This window comes from Vombatus ursinus, unplaced genomic scaffold, assembly GCF_900497805.2.
Source record: "Vombatus ursinus unplaced genomic scaffold, bare-nosed wombat genome assembly UNPS02014798.1, whole genome shotgun sequence".
Lineage (NCBI taxonomy): Eukaryota > Metazoa > Chordata > Mammalia > Diprotodontia > Vombatidae > Vombatus > Vombatus ursinus.
This window is the reverse complement of record NW_020954576.1, coordinates 48,876,060-48,899,639: the sequence shown is the minus strand read 5'-3', so window position 1 is coordinate 48,899,639 and position 23,580 is coordinate 48,876,060. Positions and strand designations below refer to the sequence as shown.

At 43.9% G+C, this 23,580-nt stretch overlaps 1 protein-coding gene across 9 annotated transcripts in view; it reads left to right on the top strand.

Moving 5' to 3' along the window:
- NFASC (neurofascin) overlaps positions 1–23,580 on the top strand; it is a 248,089-nt gene that overhangs the window by 216,108 nt on the left and 8,401 nt on the right. For 6 of the 9 annotated variants that reach the window (XM_027871164.1, XM_027871166.1, XM_027871167.1 and 3 more), the window contains 2 exons: positions 17,947–18,078; positions 20,571–20,640. In XM_027871164.1, the coding sequence (XP_027726965.1) occupies positions 17,947–18,078; positions 20,571–20,640 (202 nt within the window). Of the gene's footprint in view, positions 1–16; positions 275–5,446; positions 5,564–7,340; positions 7,488–17,946; positions 18,079–20,570; positions 20,641–23,580 lie in introns of all 9 variants that reach the window. The other 3 variants (XM_027871169.1, XM_027871170.1, XM_027871168.1) reach the window with 2 other exon arrangements.

The following is a 23,580-nucleotide window of genomic DNA, read 5'->3' as shown; positions in this document are numbered from 1 at the left end:
TACGTTTCCCTCTCAGCTCCCACCATGTTGCCTCCAACTACAGTCAGTGAGCCAAGTGCCGCGAGCGGTACTGCTGTTACTGCCGTAGCTACCACCGCCGCTGCCACAACTGTCCCCACTGCTGCACCTACCACTACTACCACCACTGCTGCCACCACCACCACCACCACCACCACCACCACTACCGTCGCTACAACTGCTTCTACTACCACTACTGCTGCCACTACTACCACGGAGAGCCCTCCAACCGCCGTGACTAAGATACAGGACACTGGTATTGCTGAACACACACTTCCCTCTTCCCCTCTAGCCTCTGCCCCTTCCCATCCCTTCTCTCTACTCTTTGGTGGAAACACATACATAGTCTTCCTAGGACCTGGCCTAATGTTTATGGACACCCCTCAGTGGTTTCTGGTCCAAGGAATCATGTATCCAAGGACTAGACTCGTGTTGGTATCCAGGAGGCCCCAGAACTCCTGGTCCTGAGAAGGTCTCAAAGGCCTAGAACCTGAATTCTGTTCCTAGGCTTCCTGACTCACCTGTATCATAATCCCTCGCCCTTCCTGGCCTTTTTGCAAAATCTTAAAGCACTATATAAATCTGAGCTACCATTATTATTATTATTATTATTATCATCATCATCATCATCATCAATCTAACTAACTAACTTCTCTAGCCTGTGATAAAGGGATGAGCAGGATCCTTCTACCTCACACAGGTGATTAGATGCCTCAGGTCCTCACCCAGAGATTTCCAGTCATCCAGACCAAAGCTGGGCCAAGAAAGGCAGCCACTTAGAGCCCAACACCCAGGGAGATTAATGGGAGGCAGTGTGATGTAGCAGAAAGAGCACTGGATTTGGAGGCAGAAGTCCTGGGTTCAAATCTCAGTTCTGCTCCTTATTTCCTATATGACCTTAGACAAATCACTCGCCTCTCTGGGCTTCGTCTGTAAAGGACTAGATTATTTCTAGGATTGGACTTAAGGTACCTTCCAGCTCTAAGTCTCTTTTAAATAAGACTTTTAAATAAATATGCCTATTTTTAATGCCAGAAGATGCCACGCTCCATGGGTCATAAGTATTTATTTTGTGATGTGATATGTATTACAATAAATGCTTAAAGCCCCCAGTGAACAGTAAAACATGCTGGCAAAATTTTACCATGCAGGGAGACATAGTTTTTTAATCCTGCCCAGGGTGTGCTAATATGACATGTCCAGACTGTCTCAAGCCACAGAGTTTGCATTGGGCACTAGGTGTAATGAAACCGAGAGGTTTACATCCTAGATGCGGGATGACCCCAAGGCAAGGAGGAACCCTCTCAAAACACAAGGCCAGGTAGAACCTAGAGCCCCATCCCTAGAGGGCCAGCCAGGCAGCAAAGCTTTTTGATGCCAAGTCTCACCAGCAGCATCTGTATCTCTGAATCGAGGAGTGGAGCTTGTAAAGTGTATAAAGCGATCCCCCAAAAGACAAGCCCACGCTCAGAGCACCTGATCTGTGCCCCTCGTAGGGCCTTCCCTGGTTCTTATCTTCCCCTCCCCTTTCCTTTTAAAAAAAAGTCGATTATATGAGCTCCAGGAAATGGTATCATTTAGCCATCACAGAGTCTAGTAATGACCAAAGGTGCTAAGCTGCTATTTCCCCTGATGTCCCCCATACCCTGTAATGCGGGGGAAGTAAAATTATGGCCATTTTAGTGGCTGCTCATAAAAATCAACCTAAGACCCAGCCGGCTGGGATAAGGCATAAAGGAGTCAAGACGGGAAGTTCTGTTTTTCCAGTATGAGGAAACCCCTTGGGGAATTCAGCAATACTTCTAACTGAGCATCAAACAGCCTTTTATCGCCTCAGAAGGAAGGGTCTCTAGCTTATGGAGCCAATGTGCCAGCTGGAAAGTCAGCATGAGACAGACAGTAAGGCTAGTGGGGGAGTAAGGGTAGGGGGGCAGCCAAGGAAAAGGGGAGCAGATCTGCCTGTTCTGGTCCCAGCTGTAGTCTTCACCAGCTGTGAGACCTGGGGCCAAGTGCCTTCACCCTTCAGGGTCTCTCTGCTCTGCTCCCAGTCCCCATTTGGTTGACCAAGGGCAGCCACCATGCCTCATATGAAGAATCTGATTTTGCCAGCATGTGGAACTCAGTCAGCAAGCATTGTTGCTGTGCCAGGCACTGTGCTGAGAGCTGAGGAGCCGGAAAGGAATTTGCTTAAGGCACATAAAGATTTATCAACTGACCGGGGTCACAGTGCTAGGAAGTTGTCCGAAGTGGGGTTTGAACCCCACAGGACCTTCTTGACCACAAATCCAACACTCCAATCGTTATACCACACTGCCTTATGTACAATGAGGATTTTGAGGGGAGGGGATAAGTCAGTAAAATGCTTTAAGCTCTCAGAGGACGAGTAAAAATATTAACTCAAAGTAAGTTTACAATACTAACCATTTCTTTGACCTTGGAAAAGCTGTCTCTTCAGAAGTGTTAACACTGAAGTGTTGAAGTAATGTTGACCTTTAGAACAAAAATTGACTAGGGAGAGTCGTATTAAGATCACTGGGAGCTGCCATCTGCTAATTGGTGATAAGTGTGCTTTTTGAGTGATAGCAAAAAGTGTTCAGTTGCTGAGGTCGAGCCTGATATCATTCAATTACCTTGTGCTCTCAGAAAAGGCGCAGAGAGTGTGACAAGGAAGAATGACTTTACCTTACCCTCTGGTGACATCAAAATGTCAGCAGTACCGTAATGGGCCAAGACTGTGGACCATCCAGGTGCAGGCTCTGTCTGTGACAGAGCCACTGGGGACCTGTTATGGGAAAGCATGGCTATCCTCCCCTCCACCCAGCCTCAGACGTTAGAAATGTCTTCCAACTATCCTAATCTCTCTTCATACCCCAATCTGGCTCTTTCATCTACCAATTCATCTCAGCCTTTTGGGAAGCTATTTCCACTTTCATCCTGTACCACTCCTTGGAGGATAGCAAGTTCCATAGACTTGTTTGAAGAAGGACTTCCTTTCATTTGTCCTAAACTTCCTTTCAGACTTCCAGGGGGGCCTCTCTGGTTTTGGTATTCTGGAAATTTGGTAAACTAGTCTGAGTTCACCTTCTTATCATCACCCTCTGTGATCCATAAACTTTGATGATTTTTTTCCCCCACCTTCATCTTTCTAGGCCTGGAGAATCCCTCCTCGGCCCTTCAAATACTACTATTCCCTTTTATCATTTTAGTTTTTTTCTAGGCCAACTCCAGGTCTCCCTCAACTTTGCCTGGAGGCATTTAGTCAAATGTACATCCTTACCCCAGCTGTAGAAAAACATGCCCCTCCAACTATCACCAGAAATGAGAAGGGGCTCTTACTATGACCTTCCTGAAGGCATGCAATTCAGAGTTGAGATTTCCTGAGGCAGCCACTTCAGGCAAAAAGCCTTGAAGAGGAGTATAAAACTTGGACCAGCCTGGCAACCTCACTGGAGGGTCCCTGGCTGTTCTAGCCATGAAACCAAATTTTTGACAACTTACCCAGCATCAACTACTGCTCACCTTGGGCAAATGCTATCCTCCCGACTACAGGGCAAGGGCATTACTTTAGTCAAGACCAGGAAACCCGTTGTAACTTCTGAACCTTGCAAGCTGAGTTATATGCCACACAGCCCGTACTGAGTGCACTTGGTTCATTTATTTTTGAAAAGTGAGTAGGTGACAGTACCCCCTTGCATGCTAATAAAATATACAGGAGCCATGCTTGTAAAGTCTTTGAAATATGAGACTTCATGCTAGCATTCTACTATTAAATCTTTGCTGGGAAATGGGGTAATCAGGCTGCAGGGTCTCCTGAAAAATGACTGTGTTTGAAGATTAGTGATGTCTTCTATGCAGTGGCTTTGATAGTGGAACTCCCAGCTATTAGGAGCTGGGTAATTGATGCCTTGTCCAATGCATAGAGAGCATACCCACCCACACCCACACCCACACCCACCCCCCACCCTAAGAAGCTAGAGTGGGAAGAATCCAATGTAATGGAAAGGATTCCAATGAAGGGGAGGTATTCTGGGCCAGTCTCAGGGTGGTCTGCGAGGGAAGAGGAATTGCTGATGAGTTTAAGATCTTTCAAAGTGTAGTCCCAGATCATTAGAAAACCTTTGAGTGATGAGTAGGAAGGGAGCAGAGTTCGTGACTGTTGACCTGACCCAGACTCCTGAGCAGGAATGCTAGACTGAGAATCTCCCAAGGTGTCTCTGAACCATAATAGCCCTCTCTCAGGCCTGTCTGGTTTGGATTTTCTCCCAGTGTGCCTCTGGTTTTTTTTTTCCCCTTAAAAATAGTTTTAAATGTCTTATTACAAACATCAAACATCAATACAAACAACTAAATTTACTATTTGCATTGAAATTAATGACTTTCCAGCCATGAAGTAGCACAATGACACTTTGTGAGTCCCTCACTCCAAATCCCCATCGGGATTCTTTGTCCGACCTCATTCATTTCTCCTCGTATGATTGTAATCCTACAATCGCATCCTCCATCTTCTGGGTCTGCTTTTTTTTCTGCTTTGCCTTATTTCATAAAGGCCATTCCAGATTTCTTCGTATTCCTCCTGCTTGCCCTTCTTAATGGCATTGAAACATTCCATTCCATTAACATTCTACAATTCTTTTAACCATTTCCCTATTGCTATATGTATAGGCTGTGTCTTATTGTTTACAGTTACCTACAATGAAAGTCTTTGAAAAGATAGTTCTTTTGTTATTGCTGCTGCTGCTTTCAATTACACTGTTGGGGGCCTCCCCTAATGGAATTATTGGGTCAAAGGATGTGATTACTTGGGTAGCTTTTCATGCTGCCAAATTGTACTCCAGAAAAGCCTTCCATTTCCTTTCACGACCCCTCCCCTTTCATACACACGTTCACACCTCCCACCTAAAAAAACACCCTCTGCCTTGTCACTTCCCACCCCGTCACAGATCATGGCTTCCATTTTCTATTTAAGCAGCCACTCTGACCATCACAAAAAAACTTTAATAGTTTTAAGGACAAAGAATACCACCTTCTATGCCCAACCCAGGCAAAGGGGGACTTTTTCCCTCTTCCTCTGAGAAGTGGGACCTGTTTGGAGATCCAGGCCTTTCCAGAGCTGAACCCAGGCACCATAGGGAGGTTTGAATAAGACGCCATGCTTTCAGTCGAATCCCCATTTGCATTATGTAGGGGCTCTCCACCTATCCATGGGTGGCTATTCCCTCCACACCAGGGTCAGCCTGCATGCTCTCTAACATACACTGGGCCCACTGGTTCTCAGCCACCCAAGGCTGAGACTTAGAATGATGTTGGAGCCATGTATACCAGACAATTTGTGACTCTCTGTTCTTTCCCAGCAGACCCTGGCCTGTGCGTGTGCCAAGCCCTGCCTCCCCCACATCATTACTAACTCCTCTTCTAACCTATTCACCAGCCCCCTATGGACAGTCCATATGGAACTTCACGGTGAAGGCCAACAGTAAATCGGCCAACCTCACATGGGACCACAATCTCGAGCCAGGAACTGACTTTGTGATTGAGTATTCATACAGTAAGCATTGGCCTGCATGGCAGCAGGGGGATAGTGATGGATGCCATTTAAAAGATCCTTCTAAGTCTCAGAGGCTCAGAGAGGCCTTTTAGCTTGGGGTTAATTATGGCCTAGTGAAATCAATATATATGCTGGGTTGGGAAAGGGGGGAAGGAGGAATAGGAATGGTAGTCAGGAGTAAAAAACCACAAGGCTGATGAAGTCTTTAGAAGTCTGTGAGGCATTCATGGGCCACCACCCCTTCCCAGGGTCTCTTCCTTGCATTGGAATGAGGCCTTTTTTTAGGCCATGAGCCCCGGGCAAGCTAGATCTTATCTTAGCACTGGGTTCCTTGAGGAGCAGAGAGTCAGGATTTTCTTAAGTTCCCATTGGGCAAGCTCCTGGTCCTGGAAGGAAAGTGATCTCCCACACAAAAAAGAATGGCCATCAGTAGATTGCAAATTGTTTTGGAAAGAAAAAGGATTAGCCCCTGCCCACATTCACTATCTAGGTCTCCCCAGCTGTTCCGGGTTGTTGCCTGTGACCAGGGGACAGACTTTTATACTCTATGTGAAGCTGACTTGTCCACAGGGGGTCAAACCCAAGAGCATAGTCTCATAAATAACAATCCTCTAACTAATCTAACCTCCCCAGAGAGGACCCCAGGTACAAGCAGAGGATAAATCACAGCCAACTTTGCCACATATAGTCAAGGGGAATGGGGAGTTTTAAATCCACAGATGATTCCAAATCCCTCATTTTGTTTATATTTTCAAAGTTCTACCAACACTACCTCCCCAGCATTCATTCTCATTATCTCTCTCTCTTTCTCTTCTCTTCTCTTTCTCTTTCTCTTTCTCTTCTCTTCTCTTTCTCTTTCTCTTCTCTTTCTCTTCTCTTCTCTTTCTCTTCTCTTCTCTTTTTCTTCTCTTCTCCTCTCTCTCTCTCTTTCTCTTTTCTCCTCTTCTCTTTCTCTTTCTCTTCCCTTCTCTCTCTCTCTCTCTCTCTCTCTCTCTGTCTTCTCTCCCTCTCACTCCTGGTAGTATTTAGGAAAAGAGCCTCTACCAGTCCTTCTAGGCATTGCATCGGAGCAGCCAAAAGGCAAAGGATGAGAGATAGAAGGTGGGAAGGCACAGAGGCTTGGTTAATCTATACACCACACAGGTTCATCAGTCCCTAGATAACAGAGAGTTGGTTGTCTTATACTGGTTACCAAAATGAGATTGATCAGTACTATTGGTAAAGTCGGGGTTATGAAGAGCTGGCCTTGGAGTTGGGAAGACCCAGGTTCAAGTCCCGCCTCTGACATATACTGGCTGTGTGACCCTGGGCAAGGCACTTAAACTCTCAACAGCCTAGGCAAGTCTCTTAAAACTGCAAGTTGCCAAGCAGGTGCCAGTCTGTGTTGGTGAATGGGGTTTCCTCACTGGGAGTTCCCTATATCAGTAAAATCGTGGGTCCAGTCTTCCTCCCTACCCTACCCCAAACACCAAAAAAAAGAAAGTCAAAGGAATATGACAGATTTGGAAATGAGAACAATGTCCCCTTCATCCTCACTGCAAGGTTGAGATATATGTGGATCTTAAAGAGTCAACATTCATAGGCAGGAAGGACTTATCTGGTCAGTCTAGTGGTCTCTGTTTGGGGCTAACCCAAGTGCCTGGACACCCTGACCTTACATGGTGTCCCACCTGTAAGTGGCCCAGCCCTGTCCTTGACAGGTGGCCAGGGATCCATGCCAAATCTCCAGCTGCTCATTCCAGGGCCCCCGAGCTGACCTAAGATTTCTGTTCTTCAGGCAACCAGTCAGAAAAAATTCACTCTAAGGCCCGGTCTTTCTCGGTGACCAACCTCAATCCCGGGATTTACTACTCGTTCCGGGTTTATTCCCAAAACAGGCCTGCTATCACCAGTTCCCTCGTCACTGTTCAGACCGCTGATTCAGGTGAGAGGGGATTTGGCTAGTCTGAGCTGCCCCCCACAAGCATGAGGCATTCCATTCTCATCTCCGGCTTGACTTGTCATGGAGAGCAGATCTAGGACTTCCCCACCCCCAATCTTGCATGGCTGTCTTCTCTTCTTGTTGTACTTACAAGAGCCTAAAGGTTCCTAGAAACTGGAGAGGAACCAATAATACCAGAAGATGGAATAAGAGGCATTGGGAGTGTGTGCAGTTTGAAGGAGGACTAATGATATTGACCTTGTGAGCCATGATTGGAGGTGTAGAAGGAAACCAAAAGCTTTCTAATGAAGCCAGAGAAGAATGCTTGGTATACACTTGTATTTGAAAAGGATTTTGTATGTATTTGCATGTGCGTGAGAGGGTGTGTGCAGGTTTGCTTATTATCTCCAGGTATAGTTTTGTGGGTTACTGTACACACACTGTTTCCTTGTGCACACATATTTGGTTGCTATCCATGGTGCAGAATCATGGTGTTCATGGATCATGGTCTGAAAGGGACCTCAGAGATCATTTAACTCCACCCCCTCATTTTACAGTTGAGAAAACTGAGATATAGGGCAGTTAAGTGACTTGCCCAACATCACACATATGGTGAACTATTGGAGGCAGAATCTGAACCCAGGTCCTCTGCCTCCTTAGCTAATATTCTTTTTACTGTACCAAAATGCCTTTCTGTAGAGTATTAAAGTTGGAAGGAACCTTAGAGGTCATTTGGCACAATCTCTTACATGTTACATAAATACCCTCTATCCAGCCTCTGCTTGTCATTGCCTAACAAGGCAACCCCATTCCCTTTTTGGACAAGTCTAATTGCTAGAACCATCATCCTTATGTCAGAAGACAACCTGCCACTTTGAAAATTCTGCCCATTGGATATGAGGGGCTAACTGGATTTGTATCCTGGGGCTCTCAGGACAATGCTTTACCTTTCTAGCTGCTGCAACACAGTCCAGTTTCTGTCCCGTCCTCACTTCTTGTCTTTCCCAGTCTATTGGGAAAGTCTTTGGGGCTTATTTTGCATTTCTCTTTTGGCCCTAAAGTTAGCATAGCTGAAAAGTGGTTGACTTTTTGCAACTCTGGCATAGGGGAGGATGTCCTCCAGTACTGAGGCACATGCCTGCCAGGGCCAATGAATAGATAACCTCCTTACCCTGTAGTATTACGGTGTGTCCAGCTCCTCAGTGAGTAGAGCAGAAGAGAAAGTGATAGGTTAGCAAGGGGCCACTTGCAGCCAGGAGACCATGTGGCTAAAGTAAATTCAAGGTCAGTCTGACAGTCCACATCACAGCTTGAAAGTTCCTCTGTCTGTAGGATCCTATGCAAGGGATTACAGGGAAATCCAGGAGGGGGAGACAGTCCCGCCTTTAGGCAGTACCTTGTCAGATGGAGATAGTAGACTCAGAAGCAGAAGGAATAGCTCATTGTACGATGAAAGTTGGTTTGCAAAATGTTTTCCCTTCTCCTGTGCGTCACTAAAGCTCTTGGCTCAGATGATTATCCCAGATCTCGTTTGGGAGAAATAAAAGTCCAGCTACTAAAGGAAACTCATCGTCCATTAGAGATAAATTTCTCTGCCCAACCCCTCTCGGCTTAGACATAAATCATACGATCACAAATTTCAAGCTAGAAAGTATCTCAAGAAGGCCACTAATCCGACCCTGTTATTTTACAGATGAGGGCAGGGAGACCCAGGGACTCCAAGTGATTTGTTTGTGCTCACATAGGTATGAAGGGTCATAGGCAAGATTTGAACCTATGTCTTCTGACTTTAGGGCTAGCATCTTTTCCATAAACTCAGAGAGTCTAGCCACCCACCTGGCTCCTATGGCCTGGAGGGCCAGTCTGAGGCTGAATGTCTGAGTGTTTGCTTGGGCCCATCCTGTCACAGGGCTTTGGTGGGGGAGGCAGAGGACAGGTATGGGGAAACCAGCATGGCATCTGGGTGAATGACAAAGCAGTGCAGGTGGCTCGACTCTGAAGCAGTAGGGGTTCTGGACTACTGTTCCTTGGTGCATATGTTTGATTTTGGTCCAAAAGAGACCTGAAGCTGACCCTGGGGGAGGGGGAGGGCAAGAGCAGAATTGGATTCAGAAAAATGTTCTTTGAAAAGGGTACCCAGCTTCACCTAGAGGAAGACAGCATTGTAAATACAAAGCACAGTTTGCTTTCAAAGTGACCAAAGAAGACCAACCCTCTGAGTGTTCTCCCGGGAAACCTGCCTGTGTAGTCTAGAGTGGGGAGTTTCCATGGAACAAACACTCGTTGTACCATCATCCTACAGGCTCGTCATCGGTGACCATTGTACAGTCCAGACTAAACAAACTGCTACCGCAAAAAGAATGGCTAGGTGTAAGGTTAGGAGAACCTGAATTTAAATCTTGCTTCTGCCACTTATTACCTGTGTATAATGGCCCTTGACTTAACCTCTCCGGGCCTCAGTTTCCTCATCTGCAAAATCAGTCATCAACAAGCATGCCTTAAATGCCCGCTGTGTACTAGATGTTGTGCTGGATGACCAGGATACAGACAAAAATTACTCTGTGCCTGCCCTCAAGGAGCTTACATTCTATCAGGGAAGACAATGTGCACACATGCATAACTATATATAAAATATACACAAGGTAGTGGGGGGGGGGGTGTAGCACTGGGAGCTGGAAGGTCCAGAAAGGTTTCATGTAAAAGGTGGCATTTGAGCTGAGTGTTGAAGAAAATGGGATTCTAAGGGTGAGAGGTGAGGACAAAATGCATTCCAGGCACAGAGAGTTCCAAGGCTTGGCAATGGGAGTAGAGGGACCAGTGTGTGAAAGCCAGTTTGGCTAGAAAATAGAATATGAGAATAGAAGTAATATATGTATATGTATATGTATATGTGTATGTGTATATGTATATGCATATATGCATATATGTCTATAGGTATATATGTATATATATAGATACATATATACATATAGATATAGTAAGGCTAGAAAAGTTGGTTGAGAACAGATTATAAAGGGCTTTAAATGTCAAACAGGAGAGTTTGTATTTGATCCTACAGACAATACAGAACCATGGAAGTTCATTGAGTGGGGAAGTTAAACGGCTAGATTGTCACTTTAGGAAAGTCGTTTTGGAAGCCACGTGGAGAGCGAATGGAAGTAGACATTCAAGATGGGAAGAGCAATTAGGAGGTTATTTCAATAGTCCTGGTAAGAAGTGATGAAGTCTGAATTAGGGCGGTGGCTGTTTGAATAAAGAGAAGGGGACAAATGCTAGAAAGGTTGTAGAGGGAGAAATTCTAGGATAATATTTGGCAACTGAATCGATATAAAAGGTAGAGGATGAAGAGTTGGGAATAACTCTGAGTTTGTGACCCTGAGTGACTGGAAGAATGGTAGGACCCTTGACAGAAAGAGGAAAGTTCAGTGAGTTACAAAACCCCATCAAGTTTTGGAAGAGATAATGAGTTCTTTCTTAGATATGTTGAGTTTGAGATGATCAAGGGACATCCAGTTCAAAATGTCTAGTAGGTAGATAGTGGTACAGACCTACAGCCCAGAAAGAGAGACCAGGGCCAGATATATATGGAAGTCATCTTGTATGTACATGTGAAACCCATGGGAGCCAATGAGGTCACCAAGTGAAAGAATAGGGGAAGAGAGGGGGGAAGAGAGAGAGAAAGAAGAGAGAGAGAGCAAGAGAGAGAGAAAGAGGGAGGGGGAAAAGGGGGGGAGAGAAAGAGGGGAGAGAGAGAGAGAAAGAAGAGGGCCCAGAGCAGAACCTTCAAACACATTGATAGTTAGCAAATAGGATATGGATGATGAACCAGGAAATTGAGAAGTGATCAGCTGGGTAGGAAGAAAACCAAGAAAGATTAATTCCAGGTACTGAGAGGTTTAGAACAGATGATCTCTAAGATTCTAATCCATTCTAAATCTATAATTATAATATTTATTAAATATGTGTGTGCCAGGTACTATGTTAGGTTATAGGAATGATACAAAGCTGATATAAGATGCAGTGCCTGCCCTCAGGAAAATTATAGTATAGTAATAGAGTATTTGGAGTAAGGAAGATCGGAGTTCAAATCTGGCTTCAGACGCTAGCTGTGTAACCCTGGACAAGTCACTAAAAAGAAAAAAAAACCTGCTGTTTGCCTCAGTTTCCACATCTGTAAAATGGGGATGATAATAACACCTACCTCAAAAGGCTGTTGTGAAGATCAAATGAGATATTTGTGAAGTGCTTCGCCAACCTTAAAATGTTATATAAATTCTAACTGCTGTTACTATTAACAAGTTCAAGGAAGAGATGCAGACAAAACACATACCACATAGCTGCTGATGTCGGTCCACATACAGAGTGAGAGATGCCTGCACATTTAGCTGTGTGTGCATGTGCTCACTCTCTTGGAAAATACCTGAATTCCTGCATGAAGAGATGAGAGGGGCATCAGAATGCTTTCTACATTCCTCCAATCCCATGTCTCATAAAAACAAGAGAGAGTAAAGGTTGACCAGCCCCAGCCACCGATCATTTAGGTAGGCAACAGGGCATCTCTTCATTTAATGAATAGTAATGTCCCTTAGCAGCTCAGCAAGAAAGAATAAGGAAACCACTAAGAATAGTATCAGACTGTCTGGTCCACCCCACAAATATCCCACATGTGAAGTTAATCACCTACATAAAGCTCTTGAGGTCAATGGGACCCCAGAGGCCATTAACATATATAACCGTGGTTGACTCCAGAAGCCCTTCTGTTCTTTCTTTCTGGGTAGAGGGACAAAGGGGACATCATTAGGGTATACTTGCACTATATTGACTGAGCGCCTAAGGACTGTTCCAGGACCACAGAAAAGCAGAGGGCAGTGAAAAGACTTATCTGTGGTGAGTCCATCTTTCATTCACTGCAGCTGGGGGAAAATTCTTTTTCTTGCATCAACCCAGGGTGGGGTGGGACAAGTTGGAGAGGGAGAAATGTGAAATGGTTCTTGGTTGAAGTCAGCTGAGTCAGAGTGCTTTCTTGGATAAATTCAGCTCCATCACATCAGTCAGAGGACCCTCTCCTGTTTCTAAAATGCAATTTTTCTTTGAATATTGAATAACAGGACTTTGTGTCCATTTGTTTAATCTGGTTAGAATTGAAACCATTAGAACTGTCTGTCTATGAATAGTCCATCTCTAAAGCAGAGGGTGTGGCAAACTTAGAAAATCTTGTCCCATCTTCTCTTTGGCAGGAGGAGGTTTTTGCCTGAGTTTGTCAGATGTTTCATGTTACGTATAGTATGAGGCTATGGGGTGTGTCTGGAGGGTAGGACAAGGATGAATGCAGCCAGGTCTTAGAACTTTTATTTTATCGCGTTGAGTTTGTAATCTTTAAATAAGTGGAATTAATCCATTGAATTTTGTACTAGCATTCAGATTTACTTCACATTAGATTCTCCTTATGAAAGTTGTTGTTGGAGTCCAAGATGTGAGACCATCTTATAATGAGTCCCTTTTCATATTTGAATAAATAATGCATGGAAGGCTTACCTTATAGCAGTTTCTACTCTTTAGGAAGCCAAGTACAGAGATAGATCCAGAGCTCAAAGATGAATTTTCTAGCTCTTTAATTAGACTACTTTAATACATCTGGATTTGATTCTTACATGTATGCACCATGAATCAGATGGGATGGTATCTTCTGTCTTTCCATTCCCCTCATCTCTCTGAAATGTGGCACTATATCCAAAGGGTAGTGGTCACCCCTAGAAAAGGCAGAGTTTTTGAAGGAAGGACTGGCTTTCTATAGACACAAACCTGCTTTCCTTTCCAATTCAGTTTGCAAATAAATCAAAGTTCTACCTCAGTTCATTGCCTTTGTGGTGTTGACTTCAAACCAACAGTGGTTCTTGTCATGTAGCCTTTGGGAAGTTAGAAACAATCAGCCCTCATCCTTCCCACTAAGCAGAGGGGTGGCCCTATTCACTTAGATACTTTGGGGAAACCTTTTATAAGGTTGGCTTGGGTAGACAGAATTAATGTTCCACTAAGAGCTAAACTATGTTATCTTAGATTTTCACTACATCATGTTGTGTTTGGGGGAATCCATCAGTCAATAGGTATTTACTGAGTGACAACTATGTTCCCAGCACTGTGTTAAACCCTGCAAGACACTGAAGAAATCTTTAATTCAAAAAGTTTATCATCTAGTTAGGAAGATAAAACTAGCACTCTTGAAACAATTAAAAACCAATTCAGTGCCAAATAGATTGGTATCAATGCTAAATGTAATTGTAAGTTACAGAGGCGAAAGAGAGTTTTCATGTAGGTCTGAAATGAGAATACATAAGATTTGGGTAGAAGGAGGGGAAGAGTGAGCAAATTCCAGTTGGGTGAGCAGCAACAGGCAGAGTTTGAAATGAATCTGGCATGTGTGGAAGACAAGGATACCAATCTGCCTAGTATGGAAAGCCTGTGTTGGGAAGTTAGAATAAATGCTGGTTGACATTTTGTGAGAAACTAGGCTGGCTACGTAGAATGACATCAGATTGTAGAGGTGTTTGAAAGTCTGCTGAAGGAGTTGATGTTTGCTCTGGTAGGAAATAGGGAGCCATATTAAGTTCTAGAGAAGGGGCATGAGTAATATGATGACAGTGCTATTTTAGAAAGATTATTTTGGCAAGAATATGCATTATGGATTGGAGAGAGACGAGATAAGGATATGAAGAGATGAAAGTTCAGGTTTGGGCAGTGCCACTGTGAATGGAGGAAAAGATGGGCACTGAGAGACATTTTAAAATGGAAAGAGGGAACAACAGAACTTGGGAACAGATTAGACAATAGGAGATTAAGGAGAGGGAAGGAATTTTCTAGGCTAGCAATCCAGGAGAATGTTGACATTGACAAAAATTGGGGAATTTGAAAGCAAAAGTGACGGAGAAGCTAAGATCATTAAATCACTTTTAAACATATTGAGTCTGAGATGATGACAGAACATCTAAATGGGGAGAACCTCTAGACTTTGAAAATAAGGGATTGGTAAGAGGATAGATCTTGCACTGCAGATTTCAGTCATCCACATAGAGATCAAGTGAGCCAATGGATGAAAAGCCCTTTGCAGGCTTTAAGAACACTATTTCATCTATCATATGTTTTCCTGGGCCTGTGATTCTATTAATATAGGGGACTGTCATGATGGAGACTCCTTCCATCAATGTGGATGGGCACCTGGTCTGCAATTTAGAGTCTCAGAGAGTTGTCTGGGGAAGAGGCTAAATAACTTGCCCAGGATCACAGGCAGACATGAAGAGGGCAACTTTCAATCCATTATAGCCATTCTGTCTATCATTGTCACTGAAGCCATGAGTTTGGATGAATTCATGGAAGAGTGGGGAATGTAGAAAGAAAAATAGAGATCTTTGGGGGGCACCCAAAGATGGGGGAAGAAGAGAAGCCCACCAAAATAAAAGGATTGGGAGAACAAATGGAGAGATAAAAGGAAAACAGGGAAAGTGTTCTGTCATGAAGCCAAGAAGGAAGGGGTAGAGGAAGGGGTGGCTGACCTGATGGCATCAGATACCGCTAAGGAGATGAAACAGCTGAAAACTGTGGCAAAGCTATTGGAAACCTCATTAAAGTGGTAGGGCTGGAAGTCAGATTGCAGGGAGTTTAAAAGGGGAATGGTGACCAGGGTGTGGAAACAGTGGGTGAGGTGTTCAAGAAGTTTTTCAATAAAAGGATGGAGAAAACTGAGCAGTAGCTATTACCAAGAGTCAAATGGAATTTTTGTGGTTGTTTTGATTTAAAATAAAAGGGATTTCAATATGTTAGAGACATATTGGCAAACATAAGGGAAAGAGCCATAAAAATATGAAAGGAAATCGAGGCAATGGGGTGTTTGAGAAAACAAGATTCATGAACAGGTGGGGAGAGAGAAGTCCAGGATATAGCTTTAGAGAGGAGAGAGGACTCCTCTTTAGGGACAACCATATGTTGAAGACCAGGAAACTCAATCCAGATGCTTTCAATCTTCTCCAGGAAGTAGGAGCCAAGGTTCTTCAAAGGGGAGATTGGATCTGAAATAGCCACTATGAAGCTTGCGCTACCAAGACAATGAGAGATGACTGGATAGTGATGATAGTGGCTTCGTGAAAGGTCATGGGTGGAGGGAGGGGGTCTAGAATACTATAGATTGAACACCACTAAAGTGCACTTCAAGGTGGAAAATGTCTAATTTAACTAGGAAATGCTAGGTAGAGTGGAGATGTTGAGGGATGTGACTTAGATGGTACATTCTACCCCAATCCACCTAATAGCTTACATTGTAATGGAGTATCACTCTGTCTGCCCCAGCTTCTCTAAGCAACTGGGTCACGTAGAGATCTGAAGATTTATTTCTCCCAGTCTACCTTGTGGGGACAATATGGGATACTGACGATAGCCATCCACATATCTGAAATGTTGCCCAGTTGCATGAGATCAGTTGGGCCTGGGAACCTCTACATGCTGGGGTGGCTCTGTATTTATTCTGTATATCCCGTTTCCTCCCTGATCTCCCAGGCCTCAAGAAAGTCATCGTTGTCATAAGTTGAGCACCAGGGCAAGCTACTCTTGGGCTTTGGTCTGTGGGCCAGTTGGAGAGTGAATGGCCCCAGATCCCACTCCAGTCAGGGAAGGAAACTTGTGACTGTCTTCATTCATACCTTTCAGATGGATTACAAAAGAATGATAGGGTCATAGAGTTAGAGCTGGAAGATCATTTAATCCAACTCCCTCATTTTATAGAGGAGGAAACCAGCTCATACAGTTTAAGTGACTTGTCTAAGGTCACACAAGTAGTAAGTATCAGAGCTGAGATTCAAATCCAAATCCTTTAACTCCAGATCCAACATTCCTTCCACTATACTCAGATATGCCCAACTTAGTAGGAGGGCCTTTACCAAACGCAACCTACTGGTGTGGGTTTATGTATGGCAGGAGTAGGGTCAGGATGGTTAGGACTCCTCTTGAATTGACTTCAGTCGGTCTCGGTCTCCTACAAGTGAAGATCACAGTAGTGTGTTTTGGGGGACGGGGTCACCTGGAAAAATTGTAACTCCCCTCACACCAGATCTTTGGCAGTAGGAGGTTCAATCAGCCAATCAAAGAGTCCTGATTAAGGTTTCTATGAATGGCAATAAGCCATGTTTGGCAAAGTGAGTTAAGCAGACATAGTTACTGCCCAGCCATTTTTTAAAAATCTAAGAGGCCCCACTGTAGACAGCGCCCTTAGCACTGTACTAGGCACTATCTGAAGAAACAAGAGTTCCTTAACTTCTAGGAAATTATGAGCTTGTCAAAGACACAAAAACCCACCAAGATTGTACCTCTCAATGGTCCAGGCAAGATTGTGAATGCAAGAAAAAGTTGGTGACCCCCTTGCTTCCCTGGAGTGACCAGTTAGCTCTGGGAACATTGTTCATGGGTGCCATGTTCTTTCTGCTGGAATGGACTTTTGAGCCACAGCCTCTGAATCCCTCACTGGCTTTCTGGTGTTCAGTGACTAGTATGTTGGAAAATGCCCTGATCTTGGAGCCATGATGTCCTGGTTCAAATCTCAGCTCTGCCATTTACCTAGCTGTGTGACCTGGTCAACTTACTCCAGATGTCTGAGCCTTGGGTCCTTATGTAAAAATGGATAGGAGAAAATTAGCTGAACCAACCTCAAAGGATTGTTGTGAGGATCAAATGGGATTTAAATGAAAGTGATTTAAAAAGCTTAAAGTTTTATATGAATATAAGCTATTTTTTTTATTATCACTAAATATGTGATCATGGGCAAGTCATTTCACCCCTGTAAGTCTCAGTTTCCCTATCTGTAAAAAGGGACTGACAATGCTTGGTCTACCTACCTCACAGGGGTATTTCCAGGAAAGCGTTTCATTAACCTGGAGGACCCCTATGAATGTGAATTGTCAAGATCATCAACCCCAGTGGGAAGTTTGCTAGAACTGTGCCTCTTTGCCCTAGGTCTTCATTAGGCCTCATTGCCATCAGCACACCTCTGGCCTTCTCCCTGGTTGCCCTCACTCCACACCAGGCTGGGGTGCCCAGGTCAGCCACTGAAGACCTGCACCATTTTCTTGGACAATATCACCCCTAACCCCATGCTGTCCCCAGGTCCTGCTCCACTTTCTGCTTCTTATTCCAGCTGCCCCCACCTGGCACCTTCCCTTTCTTTTGGCTCTTTTCCTCATCCTTTGACCTCTACTCTAATGGATTTTTTTCTTTGTTCCTTTAATGGATATTTTCTTTGATGGGTACTTTGGGCCAGCAGACTGGGCAACCCCTAGCTTTAGTCTCCAAGAAACATCCACATGGACTTTCGGATGAGTCTTATCTCTGTTTTCCTCCCCAAGCTCTCTTGTCAGATCCTATTAACTTGCCTTCTTTTGATGTTCCTCCACCCCCCACCCTACTGTCTCTTTCTCCCTACCAGCTTCCACCAAGAACCAGGTGGACATCGCCACCCAAGGATGGTTCATCGGGCTCATGTGTGCGATTGCTTTGCTGGTGCTGATCCTACTCATCGTCTGCTTCATCAAAAGGAGTAGAGGAGGGAAATATCCAGGTAAGAGACCCGAGGAAAAAGCAACAGAGCTCCATCCCTCCCCCATGGCAGGAAAGCAATCAAGCTTTCCCATAAGCCAACCAGATCCCCCAGCTTGCCAGGTCCAGGGGAGCTCAGCTGTCTCAATGAGCCCAGCCTTGCTGAATAAGAAAATATGACCCTCCTGTCTAATTTCTAAATCTAAGGGCAGCCAGAAAGCACTTGAGTTAATTAAGTTCGCCTAAGGTGGGCTGTCAAAGAGGTCCTGGGAGCCCTGGGGGGGTTGGGGAGATGACTGACTCCTGTTAGGAATGACCTTTCCTCCCACCCCCACCCCCATCTGTTAGGGAATTAGCTTTATTTCATCCTGAATATCATTAAGACCTAAGAGAAAAAGGGGAGGAAAGGGGAGGGGAGGGGGAAAGAGAGAGAGAGACAGAGACAGGCAGAGACAGACAGAGAGACAGAGAGAGATACAGAAACAGACCGAGACAGAGAGTGTGTGAGTATTCAGGGGCATGGTGGAATGAGCGCATGAAGGATGCTCTGGAGAAGAGACTCAGTTAAGAACTCACCACCTCTCTAGGATGTGGGGACAGAGGATGCCTGGAACACAGGAGGTGGTGGAGGGGGAGAGGAGCCTCTCAGTTAGCCCTTCCAGAGCTCCTGTCTTACCTGATAGGCATCTCCTTCCTCATTGCAGTGTTGGAGGGGTGAGGAAGGGGTTTGAGCCAGTGGAAACAAACTAGGACCACAGGCTCCATATATACTACAGTGCTTTTGCTCCTTGGAATACGAGGCTCTCCCAGTCTTCATGAGACAAACATCTGTCAGAGGAAGGGACAGTGAGATCCACAATGCTGGCATGGCTGGCCTCCACAGTGCCTTCCAGCTCTCAGTCTCTGACCTTATGGTTCTGTAAGAAATTATATTGACCAGGAAAATCCCACTGAGCTGCCAAATGAATTCCATTTCAGAAATTTATTAAGTGTACTGTGCTAGACTTGAGATTTTGATTGTTCCTGCCCATGGAATTCTTATAGTCTAGAAAGGGGATAGGATGCCCAGTTAACTATGGTATACACAATATTGCGTGATATAGGCATCAGAGAGGAGCAGACTAGGAATCCCTTCAAGTACCCTAACCCCCTGTGTTCTAATAGCACCCCTTGTACTCCTCCCATTCTCTAGGGGCACAAGAGCATTCATCTCCAACAGATACTGAGCCTTCCCCAGCATTCCATGAAAACCCAAGGCAATGGCAACAGACTTTCCTCCTCCTATTTATTTCAGTCCTGCTGCCAAATTCTTTGTATGCCCTGGGATTATAAAGAAGTCTACATCTGATCTTAGTAGAAAGTGTTATCTTCTTGAGGGCAAGGACTGGTTTTTTGTTTTGTCCTTATCCAGTGCCTTGCTGATAGGTTTTTATTGTTCAGTCATTTTCAGTTATGTCCAAATCTTTGTGACCCTATTTGATGTTTCTTGGCAAAGATGCTGAAGTGATTTGTCATTTCCTTCTCCAGCTCATTTTACAGAGGAGAAAACTGAGACAAACAGGGTTAAATGACTTGCATAGGGTCACACAGCTAGTAAGTGTCTGAAGCCAGATTTGAACTCATAAAGAGGAGTCTTCCTGATTCCAACCCTACTGCTCTATCCAAAAATAAATAAATGCTTATTAAGTTGGAGTGAATCCAAAAGAGATCAGAGTATGTGAGATAGGACAAAGAATATTTGCCAAGGAGCATTTTTCTCCTTTCAAAAGAATGCATAAACTCCATGGGATTAGATTTCATTTTTCGGTCTTTTTGTCTCACACACCTATCACAGTGCCTGGCACAAAGTAGGCCCAAAAGCATTAATGAAAGCTTTTTGATTGACTGCCTGATTCACTAACCTGGTCCTTAGTTTGACATCAAGACTTAGGTGGAATCACTGAGTCCATCTCCGTGTCTCCAAGGTGGGATTCAGGTGGTCTAAAGGACCCACGCACAGATGAATTCTTCAGAGAGCTCCAATAAAGATCTCGGAAAGTTTCCCATTTCAGAAAATTCTTCCTTGGACCAATTTCCCTGTCCTCCTGCTGTAGTAGCATTATTCTCATCTTCTTCCAATTGAACATAAGCTCCTTGATGACAGGGATTGTTTCATTTTTGGTTTTGTATCCACAGTGGTTGGTAGACAGTAGGCACTTAATAAATGCCTGATGATTGGTTGATTGGTCTAGTTGAAAGAGGGCTAAAGAGGAATCAGGAGACATTGACCATTACTTCTCTTCATCAAGTTTGTTTCCTCTTCTGTAAAACAAGGTTCACGATCCTGGCCCTACCTGCCCCAAAAGGCTTATTGTGAAGACCGAATGTGTGGAATCCTAATATATGAAAATACTTTGGAAAGTATGACAAGCCATGTGTAACAAGCCATGTGCTGTGTGGCTGGAAGCATGGTAAGTCTAAGACATATGTCTTGTGCATTGTGTCTGACTCTTTGCTTCAATTGCTGATTTGCAGTTCGAGAAAAGAAGGATGTTCCCCTTGACCCTGAAGACCAGAAGGAAGAGGATGGTTCCTTTGATTACAGGTATGTTTTCTCTTTCCTCTCTCACACAAAAGGAAAGCCACATCTCCACAGCTTTTATTGTCCTACCCCACCCATCATCCTGTCCTCTCCCCGAAAGCTCTCTTTGTCTCTTTAAGAGAACTGTACAGATTTGCTAAACGGCCACCAAGAAGATTTTCTCTCTGATAAGGCTTTTATCTCTGTCTTCTCTGACGACACCTTGAGAAAAGGACAAGTGATACTGAGTTTGCTCATCTTAATTGCTTAGGACAAGGCAGCAGCCTCTGGGAGATATTGCCCGGGACCTCACCCTCTATGTAGATGGAAGATTTAAGGCACTTCCACATTTCAAATCAGAAACAAGTGATGAGCCCTACTAGGAGGTAGTATCGCTAGGTTTGAATCCCAGCCCCTACCACTTGCTACCTGTGTCACCTTGGGCAAATCACCTAACATATCTGGGCCTCCATGTCCTCATTGATCCTTAAAAGCAGGGATTGTCTCATCCTTTGTATTTGTGACCTCAGTGCCTAGCACATAGTAGGTGCTCAGTAAATGCTTGTTTGATTGATTGATCAACCAAATCTCTCAAATTCCTTCCAACTATAAATGCTGTGGTCCTCTTTTTTGATCCAAGTAAGGACCTTACAAACATTGATGTATTATATGTGCAGACATTTATTATAATAAAAACTTCTCCCCTCCTATTCCAGTACCAAAATAGTCCTTCCATGAGAGAAGTTATAATATAACCTAGAGATTATAGGCCTAGGATAATGTAGGCTCCTTCAGAGCAGTGACTTTTTTATTTTTATATTTTATGTTTTTATATGTAATATACAATATATAATAAATTTTACATATTTTTATTTTTATTCTTTTGTCCCCAGGGCCTAACCCAATGCCAGGTACATAGTAGATTTGAATTAAGTCATCTTAAAGAGTCCCAGCAGCGATAGAAATGAGGCACTAGCCCCCTTTTCTCTATGTCATTAAGATGCCTTTTGAAGTCTAGAAAAGATTAAGAGCTGCCCATTTGGGATCCAGTGTCCTTTAAGAAGAGAGCAGCCTTCAAAGAGGCTGGGCATGTTCAGGCATTGATCTCTTGTGGTGAGCACAAGCCTTGGAATTCCTTCCTGGAGCATATCTTTGAGTGGAGCACCAGGTTGGGGGGAGAGGGGTGACTTATCTATATAAAAATGAGTGAGCATTATTCTCATCTTCTTCCAAAAGCATAAATTAAGCACCTTCTCACATGTAGTGCTGTACAGAACAATTTAGACAGAACTTACCTACCCTCAGTGGTTTGACCCTCTAAGACAGACACACTTACAGTGACTTGGAATTCTAGCATTGTGGGATTCGACACCAGATGAAACCTAAGAGACCATTCTAGCCCAAAAAGGGTATACAGTGGCCAGATCCTGGGGACAGGTTTGAGAGAGACAGTCTTTGCAGGATGGGACATGGGGAAGATTCACAGCTGCCAGCCAAAAACAGAATGTTGTGGTAGCAAGAGCACTGGAAAGCTGCATTCTTGTCCTCTTATGAGACTAAGATGCTGTATGACCTTGGGTAAATCATTTCCTCTGTCTAAGCCTTTTTACAATTCACTCTGCTGTAAAGGAAGTTGGACTTAGGTTATCTCTTAGATTTCTTCCAGCTTGGAAAATCTGTGATTAAACAACTCTGACTTGGAATTTCGTCTCACCCACAGCCGAACCTAATGCTGACAAGACATAAACAAGCCTGACTAGAATACAGATTACTGGCAATTAACGTGCCCTTCATCACATAAGCCACAGGAAAAGAGGCAGGCAGCACAGTAATAATAATGAGCATTTATATAACACTACAAGGTTTGCAAAGGGCCTTACATAGATTATTTCATTCGATCCTCATGACAACCCTATAATTATTATCCCCACATTACAGATGAGGAAACTAAGGCTAAGTCACCTGACTTCTCTGGACCTCAGTTTCCCCATCTGCAAAATGGAAATAATATCCTGCATTGTTAATGTTTGTCAAGGCTTGCTATGGTGAAGGCATTAATCTTGGAGTGCTACAGCAATGTGAGGAATTGCACTGTGCAATGCATTTGTGTTGGGTGCCAGCAAAGCCTGCCCTCAGTGGGCAACCTCTGAGACTCATATCGAAGCATATTGACATAAAATCATAGGACTTAGAAGCTGGAAGCAACTTTAGAAATCATTTGCATCCAGAGAAAGAACTGGTAAATAGACGTATGTATAGAATGATTTTACATATCTATATATCTAATGGTATCTAATGGTAGCCATCTCTAGGGCAGGGCATGAGGGAGAGGAAAGAAAAAAATAAATTTACATGATACCTATATTATATTTTTTTTTAAAAGGAGAATAGCAAGTTGTACCTAATAGAGTTACAGTTTCATGTGCAATCATCTTTTTTTAATCATACTGTGTTATAGAAATGCTTGTTTTATTCCATAACTTAAAAAAAAATCATTTAGCCCGACCTTCTCATGTTATATAAGTAAAGACCTTGAAGAACAGTGACTTGCCCAAGGTCACAATACGAGGTAGTGACAGAGAGGGAAATATAATCTAGGGGTGCAGACTTCCAGTCCAGTGCTCTTATCTGTGCCCTAAAATGTCATCCCCACAAATACCCAGCCTCAGAACTATGCTTCACATATGGGTTATGTTATAACCCAGATGTGCAATCTACCCACTCAAAACTATTATGAGATTCATCTGACTTGAGACAAACGAAACAAATCCTTATTCACACTTTTCCTAGTATTAACTGCACTCTTTCAAAGCGCATGTTATTCAGTTTTGAATAGCCCTAAAGGGCTTTCACTTTTGGCCAGGGCTGAACTGGCCAGCCACTCTGCAGATAGCCACACGGTCCTGCATATTGGTATGGTGTAATAGAGCACTAGATTTACAGTCAGAAAATGCTGGTTCTGGG